Here is a 15,769-nt window from a genome sequence, read left to right as displayed (position 1 = left end):
AACCATACATTAATTTTTCGTATCTTGATTTATAAGCCAATAACAAAACCTTTTTGTATGTTTTCTTGTTTGTTTGAAGCAACTAAATTGCCTAGCAAGTGCCTCACACTTGGTCGCTTTTGTCAAATAAACAGAATAATACCATTTGCAGTTTCATTTTACTTCTCACCATTGTTTCTTCTGCATTTAAAAGATTGCACTGCCTGAGCCCCATTTCGAACACATCCACGATTATCAGCATAATACTAATAATAAAACAACAGACATTTCCCCGAGGCAAACAAATCCATAACTTTTTCAACCCTTCAAAATTTCAATACTCAAGAGCCTCCCCCGAGCATTTGAATTCGATTCATCCTCATTGCTTAAAAGCTGCTGATTTTTTTATGCCGGTATCCTTACTCACCAAGTCATCATGATGTCGCTAACCACCATGTTTGCCTGTTCCTGGCATCGTTCGCATTTTTAGATGTCCCCTCCAACATCCGGCAGCAGTCATCCATCACGTGGGAGCTCCATCACACAGCACATGTCGCAACACAAACGCAGTCAGTCGTTCAATCATCATCTGAGCTACAACCAGGTACAGCATCAACAAAACCAAAAGCAGCTGCTGGCGAACTTCGCAAGCCGGAACTCCGAGCAAAGCCATCAACAACCGGTGCCAAACCTAAAGGGTATCAAGGAAAAAGGTTCGTTACTGACTCCATCGTCGAAATCTATTGCGCATTCACACAACATCTCGTTTTTCGTCCGATAGCTAATTGGAAAATCACCAACTTACGACCAGCCCCTTCTCTGCGGCCGGCTCTTTTGAATGGTGGAAATATTGGTACCGGGGGCGGTGGCCTCACCGGATCCGGAAGCGTTCATCACAGTTTATCGCTCAGCCAGCAGAGCACTAAAACACCACCCACCTACGAAGAGGATGCCCTAGTGTTGCGTGTTATCGAAGCGTATTGTGCTGCATATCAGAGTACCGCAAGAAATACGATGCACTCCGGTAAGTTTCCATTATTTATTTATTTTTATTTTCCATTTTGTAAATCCTTCACCAAACGCTCACATTCGCTATTAACATTAACATAAGTTATTCTGCTGATTATATTTATTTAATCTATTGTGACTCGATTTTTCATCTTTTGTTTTCTATTGTTATTCAAGGTGGGCTAGAAGCTTGTCTGGAATTAAGACTACGAGCTATTTCCTTGATATAAACATTCAAAAACAATTCTTACAATTATTGTATAAAATCTTGGCATATACAATTTTCAAAGTTTTAATACAAGAAATGTAAGCTAAAGATCAGATACTGTATTGAAATAATTTAAAAATAATTAACTTCAAATTGTATATGTCATTTTTTTTTCAGTTTCTGTGAGGTTCTTATGCAGAACTGCGTATTAAAATCTGCCATCCGCTGGGTGGGTGAAGAAACTTGCCAATGTTTACACATATGTATAATTTTCACCGCATTATGTTCAATGCATAAAACGTTTCATATCAAGACTTTCTATATCAAGTTATATAACTCATTATGTGAACATTTTATTAGCGTCAGAGATACCATTAGATTATAAAACAAATCGAAATATCGATAACAGTACAAAATAACGGATTAATGCAAATCATTGAATCGACTTACAGTTTATCTTGTTTTTCATCGAGTTTTCAGTCATATTACGTTATTTTGAGTATTTGCATATGTTAAGGCTGTGGTTCTGCGATTTTTTTTTGCGAGATTCAATCTCAAATGTTGAGTGTTTGGCCATTCTAAAACATCTTCAGTATGATGCCCAGAGGGGTCATTTCGACAACAGACGACATCTGTATGCGTGAAATAGAGTTTTACATTGGTCCAATTTTCACGACAATCGGTTTCAGGATCTTTAGCTGAAACTGTGTTCAGTATATAACAAATTAATCCAATTTGTCTAGTCGTTATGATAAAAGATTTTTATTTTATCATCGAAATAGTGAAGCTAAATCTGAATCTTATTTTTCCTGAATTAGTATAATTCGATTTGGTTTCACCAAAGTGCATGCGCCATCGTGCTCATTCACAACAATTTTTGGCTAATAGAGGCCAGAACAGGCCGGTACAGAATAAAGATCAAACAATACATGTATGGTAACATCCATCCAGATTCGTTAAATTAAATTTAAAATTCATTATTGGTTTATAAAAGTACGTTGTTTTGATCATTTGTTCTAGAAACAAACTTCAGACGAGACTAATATGACGAGAAATGATTATTAATTACGCATCGAGTAACATCTCCGTAACTTTTTTGATTTAATAAAGGCCTTAAAGATCGTAAATTGCTCTACAAGACTATTATAAAGCCAATTGTTGTTTCTTTCTCCGGAATTTCCTCCAGGAATTCTTCCGGAAGTTCCTCAAGGAATTCCTGCGGAAGTTCCTTCAGGAATCACTCCAGGAATTCCTCCGGAACTTCCTCCAGGAATTCCTCCGGAAGCTCCTCCAGGAATTCCTCCGGGAGTTCCTCCAACAATCCCTCCGGAAGTTCCTCCAGGAATTCCTTTAGGAGTTCCTCCACGAATTCCTCCGGAAATTCCTCCACGAATTCCTTCGGAAGTTCCTCCACGAATTCCTTCGGAAGTTCCTCCACGAATTCCTTCGGAAGTTCCTCCACGAATTCCTTCGAAAGTTCCTCCACGAATTTCTTCGGAAGTTCCTCCACGAATTCCTTGAGAAGTTCCTCCACGAATTCCTTCAAAAGTTCCTCCAGGAATTCCTCCGGAAGTTTCTCCAGAAGTTCATCCAGTAATTCCTCCGGAAGTTCATCCAGTAATTTCTCTGGAAGTTCCCCGGAATTTCTCTGGAAGTTACTCCAGGGTTTCGTCCGGAAGTTCCTCCACAAATTTATCCGCTAGTTCCTCTGGTAGTTCCTCCAGTAGTTCTTCCGGAAGTTCCTCCAGGAATTTCCAGGCTAGTTATTCCTGGATTTTCTACGTTAGTTCCTCCAAGAATTCTTCCAGAAATTTCTAGGCTAGTTATTCCTGGAATTTCTACGCTAGTTCCTCCAGGAATTCCTTCCGGAAGTTCCTCCAGGAATTCCTCCGGAAGTTCCTCCAGGAATTCCTTCGGAAGTTCCTCCAGGAATTTCTCCGGAAGTTCTTCCAGAAATTTCTCTTCTCCGAAAGTTCCTCCAGAAATTCCTCCCCTACGGAAGTTTTTCAAGAAATTCCTCCCCTCCGGAAGTTCCTTCAAGAATTCCGCCGGTAATTCCATCAGGAATTCCGCCGGAAGTTCCTCCGGGAATTCCGTAGGGAGTTGCTCCAGGAAATCGGCCGGAATTTCCTCAAGGAATTCCTCCGGAAGGTCCTCCAGAAATTTCTCCGCTAGTTCCTCCAGGAATTTCTCTGGTAGTTCCTCCAAGAATTCCTCCGGAATTCATTTGTGTGAACACAAATCATGTTCCGTTGGGACAATAGACAACAATACATAGCTATGTAAACATCGATATATACTCTCCTATACTTACAAACGTACATTTGTTTTGTTATTGTTATTAACACCGCTTTCATAACTTAAAAATGGATTAATATTGGTTAAAGTGTTTGCAACAATCCAATACAATATGCCTGCTGTTATTTTGTGTTAAAATTTATGTTATGCTGAACTCATCAATGTTTCGTTTTACAATTTTTTACAATTCCCTTCCCATGATCCTCGAAAACGCGTATTTAGCGTGCAGTGAAAATATCTATTTCTTTCTTTTCTTCCTTTCTTTCTCTTTCTGGAATCCGGTATTCTATCAAACTGAACTTTCCAATCGAATCGCTTGTCGAATAGTACTGCAGCCCTGGACCCCTTGTCTACCGATTCGTGGGGGCAAATTGAAAACCAGTAAGCATTTTTCGTCTTCGAACCCACAACTACCGTTTACGTGTACATCGTTATCCTCCTACCTGGTAAATCAAACCACAGGAATCAAGACCAGTAAAAGTCATAATACTGCCTCAACTAGCAGCATCAATACGTCCCACATCTGGCGTGAGGCTAGTCCAAATAATTTTAATCTATATTCCGCTTCGATATCCTCCCTTGGTGCATCTAACTATAGGGGACGATATTCTGTGGGTGGTTATGGTAGTACAGAGTGGCGCTCACATTCCGAAGAAAAGCCTGTTACTGGCGCTGGGTGTGGTACAGGAAATACGCTGAAACCGTTCACTACCCCAATCGGTCGATCCGGCTCAAATTACGATAACATTTTTATGAACAATAATGCGAACACACCTCTTTTGTCTCGTGTCTCAAAACAACAAACGGTCTGGATGAATGCTAATCAGATTGGTAGACATCGATCCGCCAGTAGGGAAATGGAGCCAATCCCTAGACGGGAGAGCCCTCCTCCACCGGCACCGGATGGACCAATAGTAGTGCCGCAACAGTTGTATGATCGTCGCCTGAACCGATCGTTCGAAACAGCTCAAGGATTGGGCAGAAACAGTAAAATGTCCCAAATGCGTCGCTCTACTCCCCAGTTGAATGGAGAGGAAGAAGATCAGTTGAGAGACGACATGTCCCGCAATTCCGTATCGTGCTGTAATAAGTTGCTTATGTTTTATTGGCAGAATCGATAAAGAAGGTAGAAACTGTAGAAATTTCTAGTGTGCACAGTGTTCTTGCGTTGTTATCTTATCACCGCATAAAATTATGTGTTCTGATAAAACACCATTAAAATTGAATGGTTTCAAGAAATTAGTAACCTAGTAACCAAAGATAAAGAGAATGAAGAAGAAATGGAAGAAAAAAGATAGAAAGACTATTTATGTGACAATATTCATCATATGTTCCGTTTTAGATGCAGTTGTAGCTAGTCGTCAATATTCAATTATTATCACATTTATCGAAGCAGTTTACACGTTTTAGTCGTGCGCATATACATAGTTGTACTAATTGTTAACACTCGCACGTTGAGTTGTGGTGAACTGTTTGTGCCATTGAACAGTGATTAGAATCGTCCAAAACTCGATACCATGTTTTGTAAAAACGCATATAGCAAACGACAACTTTGATAATCAAAATTTAGGGTAGAAATAATCGTAACTTATAATAACTAACTAGAAACACACGAAGATAATAACAATCAATCTTAACGATAACAGATAAAAACACTTTGTGATATTAGTTGAACTAATGCGTATTATTATTTTTTCATGTCTAACATATTTTTCATAGTGCTCGAACCTGAACTGACATAGTCATGATACTCTAACAAGGAATATTTAGGAAAGCTCTATTAACGAGTATGCTTGCAGAAATTTGTATTGATTATAATATGTGTCAAATGTAGCAATAGGTCCTAAAAACTCCACATTTGCCGCGGCATACAATTTTGGAATGTTTCGTCGGTAAAATCCCGAATTAATTGCAATGGATTGCAGTTGTAAATGCTTCTATTCATGGACAGTCGACAGTCATCTTTTGTTTAGGTGAATTTGAAACGAACGCAAGGTAAATTCTTTAAAAAAGAACAAAAATTTATCATTAGAATCGTTCATAATTCACCTAAAATCACTTACGTAGAAAGAAACAAAATACTATATTTTTATTCTTGTTTGTACTAAATTGGCCTGAAGCAGCAAATTTATATAACTATATTTATTATACTTCATATTGAAAATAAACTATCTGATTCATTAATTTCGTTATGTTTGTTTTCTCTAGAATTTAATTTATAGCTTGATATACTTACGATCACAAGTCCATAATTCAAATCCACTACTCGACATTATATGCATCTTGACAGATATATTAAATCAAATCAACAGATATATAAAATCATAGTTTACCCGTGCTGCAACATAGCAAACAGTTTTTTCTCACATCTTGGCTGAGATTGTTTAAATAAAATGTGTTAGGCTCAAAAGAGTTAAGAAAATTATTTTGAGCTTTTTAGTGGAATGTGTTCACATGTCATAAGACGAGTTTGTACAATCCCATTTAATTCCACCACTTAATTGTACCTTGACAGATACGTATTTCGACCTCAACAGTAAGGTCGTCTTCAGTGTCTCGTACTTGACTCGAAGTCGAGTTGAAGTTTTTCGGAATTTACGCGTTTTTTTTTAATTTGTCGTGTTTTACGTGGTTTTTTAAAAGGGAAAGGTAATTAAGCACTTTTGGGGGAATGTCTGTCGACGTCGAAGTCAAGTCAAGCACAAGACACTGAAGATGGCATTACAGTTGTGATCAAACTGTAAAGAAAACAACGTGGTGAGATTAAATGGAATAGTACTAAATTTGGCTTATGGCAGGCGCGAAAAATTGATTTTCGTTGAAGTCGTTGGGATTTACGCGTTTTTTTCACTCTTTTATTACAAGGTATCCCCCGTGTAAAAATCAACTCCACTGTAGTACTTAACTCGTCTGAAGACAGATGAATAAACTTAAATTTAATTCAAAAACCACGTAAATAAAGACTTAAGAAAAAAGTAGTCCTGATACGGGTAATTGGTCTCCTCTAAGTATCACTCTCTATCTAAACCCTACCATAGATTATCTTTTAGCAACTACGCATTAATCCTTCACGAGCATTGTCCAGGTCTCTTGTCCATCAAGAACTACCGGTCTCATGAGTGTTTTCTAGATGGCTTATTTGTTACGTTGGCGAGCTCAGAGTTTTGCTGAGTGAGTTCAGTCCACGATTACCTGCCAAGAAGCTTCTATATTTTTCTCTGCTGATATCGATTTAGATGTTTACCAGTGTGTATTACACTAACGCGGATTTCCGGATAAACAGGCACAGGGATAAACTAATGCGCTCGATCAGGAACGCTCTCGTGTCCCTTTGCAACACGCAGAGAGTAATTAGGGTACGACGGTATAATGATTTCTAGAAAACTATAACTAATTAAGGGTAAAAATCAGTTGGTACCTTTGAATATATATAAAACCATCATAGGGGAAGGAGGGGCAATATGCCCTAGCTAAGCATAAACTGCTTTTATACCTTAGCTATAACGATTTTCATGGGTGTTTCTACCTTACGCAACAGTTAAACAATATAGCTAGCTGATGCCATATAAAAATTAGAAAAAAATCTCAATCATATTGATAATATTCACATTAAAAAAAAAAGTGGTGATATTTCGTTGCCGGAAATCTCATGAGGCAAAACGCCTTTTAGCAGGCAGCTCTTAGGGAACAACGTACCATGCGTCAGCACATCAGCATTCTGGTATGGACAGTGCGTTTTGGGGCCTATTCCCCTACTATGTGAATGTGGAAGTATTTTTTTAATAAATAATGAAAATAATAGCAATATACAAAAAGCGACCAGTCAATTTTTGTTTGCTCAACATTTTGGAGCGACTCTAGCATACTGTCCGCAAAACTTGCACTGAAACACTTAGTTGGGCAACAAAATAACTCTTCTCAGTGGTTAATATGATATAAAAATGCTTTCATCTTCAAAAATGTAACGTCTTTCGAAAATATGTTCCACTGGTCAAAACGCCCCAGTGTAGGCAGAAAAACATGGTCTTACCAAGTAAACACAAGCGCGGCGAGCTCAGCAGCAGTTGCTTCCAAATTATATGGAAACTATCGAAATGTAAAGCAAACCTGCTTAAAAGGACTTATGTTGGTTTTTTTTTCAATGTCATGCACATAAGGATTTGTAACCTTTTATTATGGGATAGATAAAATACTAATGAAGGGCTATGAAACGTCTTTGGTTAAGGTGGGGCGTTTTGCCCAGGCACTTGTTAAAATCCATTTTTCACGACTTTCAAGCTTTATAACGTGTTATCTGTTATTATTTTTTAAGACTACTCACAGGCAATGCATTTGCGACTATTTGGACTACCAAATAACACAAAGTTAGCATAAATCGCATGGAAAAGTAAAAAGTTATCATAGGTATTGCCTTAAGGGGGGGGGGGCATATTATATCGTCTTACCCTACATGGTTATGGTCTCTCGTGCCTGCTACTTTTGACTCCACAAGACACTTCGATCATACCTCTTTGGCCATCTACAAAACGCTCATTAGGTCGGTTTTGCCAAACGGTCACGAGACCTGGACAATGCATGTGGAGGACCACACGCCCTCGGAGTCCTGGCGAAAGGAAAGTGCTACGATCCATCCATAGTGGTATGCACTTTGGCTTGGACTTGTTGATGATGTGTCCTATCCGCTTAGCTTGCTTCTTCAGTTTGAGGAAGCATTGTCTCCTAAAAAATACGTGCCATAATATCATTTTGATCGACAAATCCAAGTAGCTGAACGAGCTTTATTAAAATATTTCACTCATGGTAATCTCTGCCTTACGTATTACTCTTCATATTGAATAGTAGGTAGGCACGAAAGATTATCACCTTGCGCGCGTTTCAATAAAGCTAGAAGGCATCATTGAAACAAGTAAATTTTTACCCAGAATTCTGGGTAAAAATTTACTTGTTTTAATGATGCCCTCTAGCTTAAGCGCACAGCCTATCCTCACCAATCAAAACGCCTCACCACCAAAAAAAAAATCAAAAATGACACAGTTCATCACTTCTTGAGTTAATAAGCTGTATCATGAAAAATCAGACCTGTAGTAGAACTGGCACTGCTTGCAGAAAATGTACGCCATTTCCTTATTAACAAAATCAAATTATTAATCATCTAACAAAATTAAAAGAAAACAACCTCCTCCATTTATCAGAGCGTGTCAATCTAAATATAGTTTTCTTTTGATTCATTACCGGGCATTGTTTATTCAACCATTTCCGTATCTACTTTTGTTGCACTTCCACTGAACAGGTTTGGAGTACGATGACATGACCCCAACGCTGCGCCAGCTATTCATCAGCGTCCGCCAACTGCAGCAGGACATGACCCAAGTCAAGTCACAGATTAGCGAAGAACGAACACTCCGCAATCATTTGCAGCAGGTCCTCATGGGTCATTTGGAAAGTTACGGGACCTCAAACACGACGTGCTAAGGTTTGTATTTTCTCTTGCTGATTTGAAATTTGACAATTTTACTTTTTTCTCGATCGATGTATCAGAACAGAGGGTATTATATATCTTTAAAACATATTACTAGCGAATTCAAATTGTTTACGCTTTGTATCATAATGGCGAGAAGTAACCATTTGTAACGTAATTTCACTTGTGCCTTCAAAGTATTTTTCATCTACCACAGTTTTAATTCTACTCGAAGATAGAAAATATTTTTAAAACGAGTTCTGAATTGATATATTTACAAACGACAAGACGTTCAGCTCGTAGAATACCTAAAACCAATGGATCAACGAAATCAATGTTTGCTCATACATTTATTCGATTTCAGAATAAAATAATTTTTTTGTCACAATCGTTAACAAACTCTGCACAATGCCAAGAAGATATCCTTTTTTTTAATTTCGAAGCAATCCGAAAGCCTTATATTACAAAATAGTTGAGTTTGTCTCTGAATTTTCTTTCAAAATTTTAAACTATTAAAAATAAATGTGGATTACATGCAATTCCAATCATATCGTTAATAACTAATTTCATATGTTTATCTTTCAATCCTGCTTGAAAAACTTCACCAGTTTTTAGCTTTTATGTGCATTTGACCAGTGTATTTTGGAAAAATGTTTAATTTTTGAAGATGGAAGCAATTTTATATCATATTAACCACTGAGAAAAGTTATTTTGTTGCCCAACTGAGTGTTCCAGTGCAAGTTTTGCGGGCAGTATGCTAGAGTCGCTCCCGAGTGTTGAGCAAACAAACTTCGAAAGTTACATCAAAACTGCTATTGTTTTCATTATGTAGTACAAAAATACTTCCACATTCACATAGTACAGCGGTTCTCAACCTGGGGTACATGTACCCCCGGGGGTACCTTCGCTGACCCCAGGGGGTACCTCGGACGAAAATGCCTAATGGCAGACATATTACAATTCCAATAAAAAAACTATTGGTAAAGTTTTAATAATTGTATAAATTTATATTCCAAGACTTTGTATTGTACATAATATGCATTGCAATAAGCATGAGCATGATGACCGTGCATTTCGTAGTTGCTACTCCGTGATCGACCAGAACAATCGCAATTGCACAGGAAACCAATGGATGGAAGTATGGGATTTGCTCTCCAACCTCAATGTGCACAGTCCGAGAGCTCTAGTATTTTTGATGGTCGATAATGGCGCTGGCCACGTCCTCACGGTCATCGGGGATGGGAAGGAATTGATGATACAGTCATTCGCCCACTGCAAGCCGAGAACACCTTTGCACTCGCTACGAGTTGCGGAATTTTATTGGAATCTGGGGTTAGGTTTTACGGCAGAGGTTCGTCTTGGTTAACGGGTTGCCAATGTGATAGTAATGAAAGGGTGGAGTATATTCTAATTGGATGCCGAAACGAGCTTTTTTTGGCTCATTTCGAATTCTAACAGTTATCTGCTAGAACTAATCAAGTTGTAGGTATAGGGATAGAAGATGGAAACGGTATGAAAGCCCATTTCCAGTTCTAGCGATGGCTAGAACATGAGAAATATATAAAAAGTTACAAAGTAGGAGGAATGAAACGGGCCTGGGATTGAACCCACGACCTCCTGCGTATGAGGCAGAAGCGGTAGCCATATGACCACCAAACCCGTCTGTACATAATATGGATGGCAATAAGTAAAACAAAATCCACTTAATCGAAATAAAATTATGAAATATGTCAAGAATATACTTCCTAACTAAAATATTAAATTTGAAGGCTCAGAAGCCTTAAGCATAAAGGTTTTTTTTTTCCACCTAAAAACTCTTGGAAGCCTTCTTCTACGTCGAAAGCCAACGTTCCAAGCAAAATAATTGAAATATTAAATTTAAAGGTTAGGACAAAAGCTTTTTTTTTTGGAAGCCTTCTTCGACGCGGTTCTACAACCACCTTCCAAGACCGCTTCAAGAGACTTGGAAACCTCCTTTCGAGGGGCTCAGCCAACCCTGGTTCGGAAGCCTATTTTCAAATAGTCGGAAACCCAGTTTCAGTAGGCTCGGAAGCCCCATTTTCAAGAGGCTCAGAAGCCCACTTTCAAGAGGCTCGAAAACCCCTTTCATGCGGCACGGAAGCACCTTTTTAAGAGTCTCGGAAACCTCCTTTCGAAGGGGCTCGGAATTCTTCTTTCAGTCAGCCCACTTTGAAGTGGTTCGGAAGCCTCTTTTCGGAAGCCCCTTTTCAAAACAGATAGGAAACCCTCACTCAAGAATCTCAGATGGCCCTTTATTAGAGGTTCGAAGGCCCCTTTTTCCAGAGGGTTTGAGATCTTCTTTTAAACGACCCGGAAGCCCCCGTTCAAGAGGCTCGGAAACCCAATCGAGGGGCTCGGAATTCTTTGTTCAAGAAGCTTGGAAGCCTACTTTCAAAAAGCTCAGCAAAGTATTTAAAGAGGCTCGAAAGACCCCTTTCATCAGGCTCGGAAATCAGATTTCGAAGGGGCTCGGAATTCTTTCAGTCAGCCCCCTTTCAAGTGGTTCGGAAGCCTCTTTTTGAAAGGGTCGGAAGCCCCCTTTCAAGAGGCTCAGAAGCTCACTTTCAAGAGGCTCGTAAGCCCCCTTTCAAGTGGCTCGAAAACTTCCTTTGAAGGGGCTCGGAATTCTTCCTTCGAGAAGCTTAGGAGCCTACTTTCAAAAAACTCAGAAATGTCATTTCAAGATGCCCAAAGCCTTATGTCAAGAGGCTGGATAGACCCTTTTTCATAAGGCTCGGAAGCCCCATTTTAAGAGGCTCAGAATTCTCCGTTCAAGGGGATCGGAATTCTTTTAGCCAACCATCACGGCTCGGAAGTCTCTTTCCAAAGGGTCGGAATCCCAGTTTCAAGAGGCTCGGAATTTTCCTTTCGAGTGGTTGGGAATTCTTCTTTCAAGAAGTCTACTTTCAAACGGCTCTGCGACGTCATTTCAAGATCCTCAAAGCTTCCTTTCAAGAGTCTCGAAAGACCCCTTTCATGTACCTTGGAAGCCTCCTTTTGAAAGCCTCGGAAACTCCTTCTAGAGGGACTCGGAATTATTTTTTCAAGAGACTTGGAAGCCTACTTTCAAAAGGTTCAGAAACGTCATTTCAAGACGCTCGAAAGGTTCGAAAGCACTCTTTGAAGATAATTTTATAAGTTTCGCTTATAAAAATAGGGGGTACCTCAATGAATACAAAAACACGAAGGGGTACCTCTGAAGAAAAAGGTTGAGAACCACTGCGTTTGTGGGTCCATTACTAGCACACAAGGGGGGGTTCATAATAGGCAACAGGAACATGTGGAAATGGAACATGTAAATCAAATGGGGGGGGGGGACCATAATACGTATGTAAACAAACTCAATGTTCTGGCTACATTATTTTAAAATACTTATTTTAGTGGTAAAAATGAATGTTTTAGCATGTTTTATGTACGAAACGCATTGCTGATAACTGTTACTAGTCCTCTACAAAAAGCTGCATGTGTCTATAAGCAGGCCCTATCAAACCCAGTCAACACATGAACGTATATGGTGTCGTGTAGGACGCTGAAGTGCAGGCGATAGGGGTACTTCTCCACACAACGTGTATGTATATCGTCTCCAAGGGCCTCATACGCCTGTCACTGGCGAACAAAGCTCGTGTACTCTGCATCGAAGCTTAGAATCGGTGTTAGGGCGCAATCGTTAATGTGAACATTTTCATATTCGGTTAGTTACTGCAAATAAAATCTTTTTCAAGTCCCTATAATCAAGCAGTTATCTCAAGCATATCACATCGTTATATTGCTGCATGATTGAGTGTTTAATTTTGATAAAATATCGAAAACAAAACTGTGCATAAAAATTGCCTCGCCATAACAAAAAGGTGGTAGAGAATTAACACTGTTGTTTACAGTTTAGAACCAAATCCAGATGTCGCACATGTTGGGGTAGGGATTCAATGCTCCGCCTTCTCCCCCTGATCGTCTCCAATTTAGCATCTTGGTTGCACCCGTTGCACCATGTGTGATTTTATGTAGACTGGGAAGCGACCGTGTGCCACTCAAAGCGCACAAGCCCAACACGAGTGCCAACCGGCACATAAGGATTAATACCAGTGAGATCCTGATTACGGTATTTTGGTCACGGCAAGCGACACACACATGCGCGCGAAGGTAATGCAAAATAAACGACATGTAAAATGAACGTAAATTTACATTCTTATTTAACCTCAAATAGAGATAAAATAAGGGTTGCTGAATGACATTAGCTTTCCGATTACTATCAATTATCTTCAATTTTGATCCCGTTTCTTTTTTACTTTTCTTACATTAAAGGAATGATGACGCGGGCGCCTAATCCGAAATTCAAATGAACAATCGCTCACTTTGAGCGATTGATTGTTTATTCTCGCGAAGAATGAACAATTGAACAAATTAAGGAAATGCTAATACTGTTGTGTAGAAGTTGTATAGGTCACATCACTTTCCATGGTGAATCCCGATCTATGTTACTGATTACCCTACCCAACTAACACTACTTCCTTCCCGTGGTAATTGTGGAGATGCAGAGGTAGCAACAATTACCACACACTCACATTCCCTCCCTTTCCCAACTGACTGTAAGGACTTGGCCGGCGCCGTTATTGATCAACATTTGCGAGCTGCTGAAACGTGCACTTCGAGAATAGTTGGTAAATCTCAACCACTATTCACTTGGATTGTAGTGCAATTTGCACCAGTTCTGATCAATCACGGTTAGAGTTTCCATTTCCCGGCCATTTTCGTTGTCCCGGGATTCGGGATAAACTTGTTCGTATATCCCGGGAAATCCCGGGATCCCGGGATTTTTAGATGGTTCCTTAGAAAACTTTTTTTTTTTTATTAAAAACGATTTTATTCAGGGGTAAAGTTCATATTTTAGAAAGGCCAGATAATACAGAGTTCGAATTGGAACTCATTTCAATTCTAATTTGAATCGATTCTTTCGAAGAAAAAAAACTACTTCAAGAAGCAAATAATATACAGGTTTTTCTCGGAAGTTAGAGTACCCTTCTGGAATATATGAGAAGAAGTTTTGAATATGCATAGGTGCAGTGGCGTAGCCAGAAAATTGGTCTGGGGGGGGTTTTCTGAACATTTTTTTTTTTCGGAAAAAAAATTTTCTTCCAAAAATTTTGTCTTTGGGGGGGGTTTTATACCCAAAACCACCCCCCTGGCTACGCCACTGCCTAGGTGTTCTGATAAGAACTGTACAGACAGATGTACATCAATATATGTACGCTTCTACCGCCGACGCACGATGACTTTTTCTTTGTCAATCCTTCTTATCGTTGGGATCCAAGCTCTAAATGAATATTTGATGCAGCGACCTGCATTACTGCCTTCTAGGCATAGAGTAACTGCACCGAGTAAAAATACTTTCAATGAATTGGTGAACTAACCTCGTCCCCTATTCAGTATGATTCGGTTAGGCTGAGGAATTTCGTCCTCACTGTTGGTCATAAAATAATCGTTTAACTGGGTGTTTTGCATCTTCAAAATAGAAGTTTGGTTAATCATACTAAATTAAAAGACATTAAAATATTCTCAGATTATTTACATGGAAAACTAAGAATCTGTAAGAAATTTAAAAAAAATAGGCAGAGCATCGGGGTCGGACCACTTGTACTTGCGCATGTGCTGGAAAGTTTGTTGTACGAACGGCGATTGGAAGGACATGAATTGGATCAAGTGTTGTTTTGAGGCAAGAAGATCAGGAAGACTGACTCAATGTTGGGCGGCTCGTGGAGAATTTGCAAGGCGAATATCAGCTAGTTTACACAACCTCGCTGTAGACGGGAGATGGGTAGGAAGCAGGAGCCAAATAGATGTGGCTGTTCTTGTGCTGTAGATACTTGTCGTTTAATTAATAGAGAGCTGTAGCTGCTGGAAAAAGTAGTAGCCCTCCATTGAGTGGTATAGGGGAATCTAATATTTTTTGTGACGCTATTAACTATCTACGATATTTTCATGCCTGTTCCTTTCTTACTAATAAAATAATAAGATGATAACGATTGTGCATCACAAAGAACCTGGGCTCCGTATACATGCCTGACCCTCCGAAATAAACGAACTTTAAAAAAAATCATGTCTGATGGGATGTATAAAAATATGATATGAGTTTATCATCTAAGTTGGGTTTCGCGTTCTAAACAAATAACTTTTGTAAGAAGAAAAATTACACTGTTTGCGAATCGGGAATGAAACAGTTTTTTTGTCCCGGGTATCCCGGGATTTTCGGGATTTAAAAAATAATATCCCGGGAATCGGGAAATCCCGAATTTTCCTAAATCCCGGGATTTTTTGTCCCGGGATGTCCCGGGATGGAAACTCTAATCACGGTGTAGCAACCATTGATATGTACAGTCAGTCAAAGCTAAGCTAAGCTTATGTGAATGAAAGAAATAATGGAATCTGAAATGCTTTAAAACGTACTTCTTCTTCTTCTTCATTGGCATTACATCCCCCATTGGGACATTGCCGCCTCGCAGCTTAGTGTTCATTGAGCACTTCCACAGTTATCAACTGCGAGGTTTCTAAGCCAAGTTACCATTTCTGCATTCGTATATCATGAGGCTAACACGATGGTACTTTTATGCCCAGGGAAATCGAGACAATTTCCAAACCGAAAACTGCCTAGACTGGCACCGGGAATCAAACACAGCCACCCTCAGCATGGTCTTGCTATGTAGCCGCGCATCTTATCGCACGGCTAAGGTGGGCCCGATCTTATCAGTCACATTTTATAATACACGAGAACGGCACTATGGTCGCTAGGTGAATTCGCAAAAGTT

The 15,769-nt window shown here is 39.4% G+C and overlaps 1 protein-coding gene across 12 annotated transcripts in view; it reads left to right on the top strand.

Annotated features, from left to right (window-relative positions):
- The window catches only part of LOC134213800 (rho guanine nucleotide exchange factor 7), an 81,616-nt gene that overhangs the window by 52,501 nt on the left and 13,346 nt on the right, over positions 1 to 15,769 (top strand). For 8 of the 12 annotated variants that reach the window (XM_062693142.1, XM_062693147.1, XM_062693146.1 and 5 more), the window contains 2 exons: positions 470 to 692; positions 761 to 848. In XM_062693142.1, the coding sequence (XP_062549126.1) occupies positions 470 to 692; positions 761 to 764 (227 nt within the window). In that variant the 3' untranslated portion in view covers positions 765 to 848. The other 4 variants (XM_062693149.1, XM_062693151.1, XM_062693150.1 and 1 more) reach the window with 4 other exon arrangements.

The sequence above is a fragment of the Armigeres subalbatus genome, chromosome 2, assembly GCF_024139115.2.
Source record: "Armigeres subalbatus isolate Guangzhou_Male chromosome 2, GZ_Asu_2, whole genome shotgun sequence".
NCBI lineage: Eukaryota > Metazoa > Arthropoda > Insecta > Diptera > Culicidae > Armigeres > Armigeres subalbatus.
The sequence above is the reverse complement of the archived record's forward strand: the minus strand, read 5'-3'. Positions and strand labels throughout refer to the sequence as shown.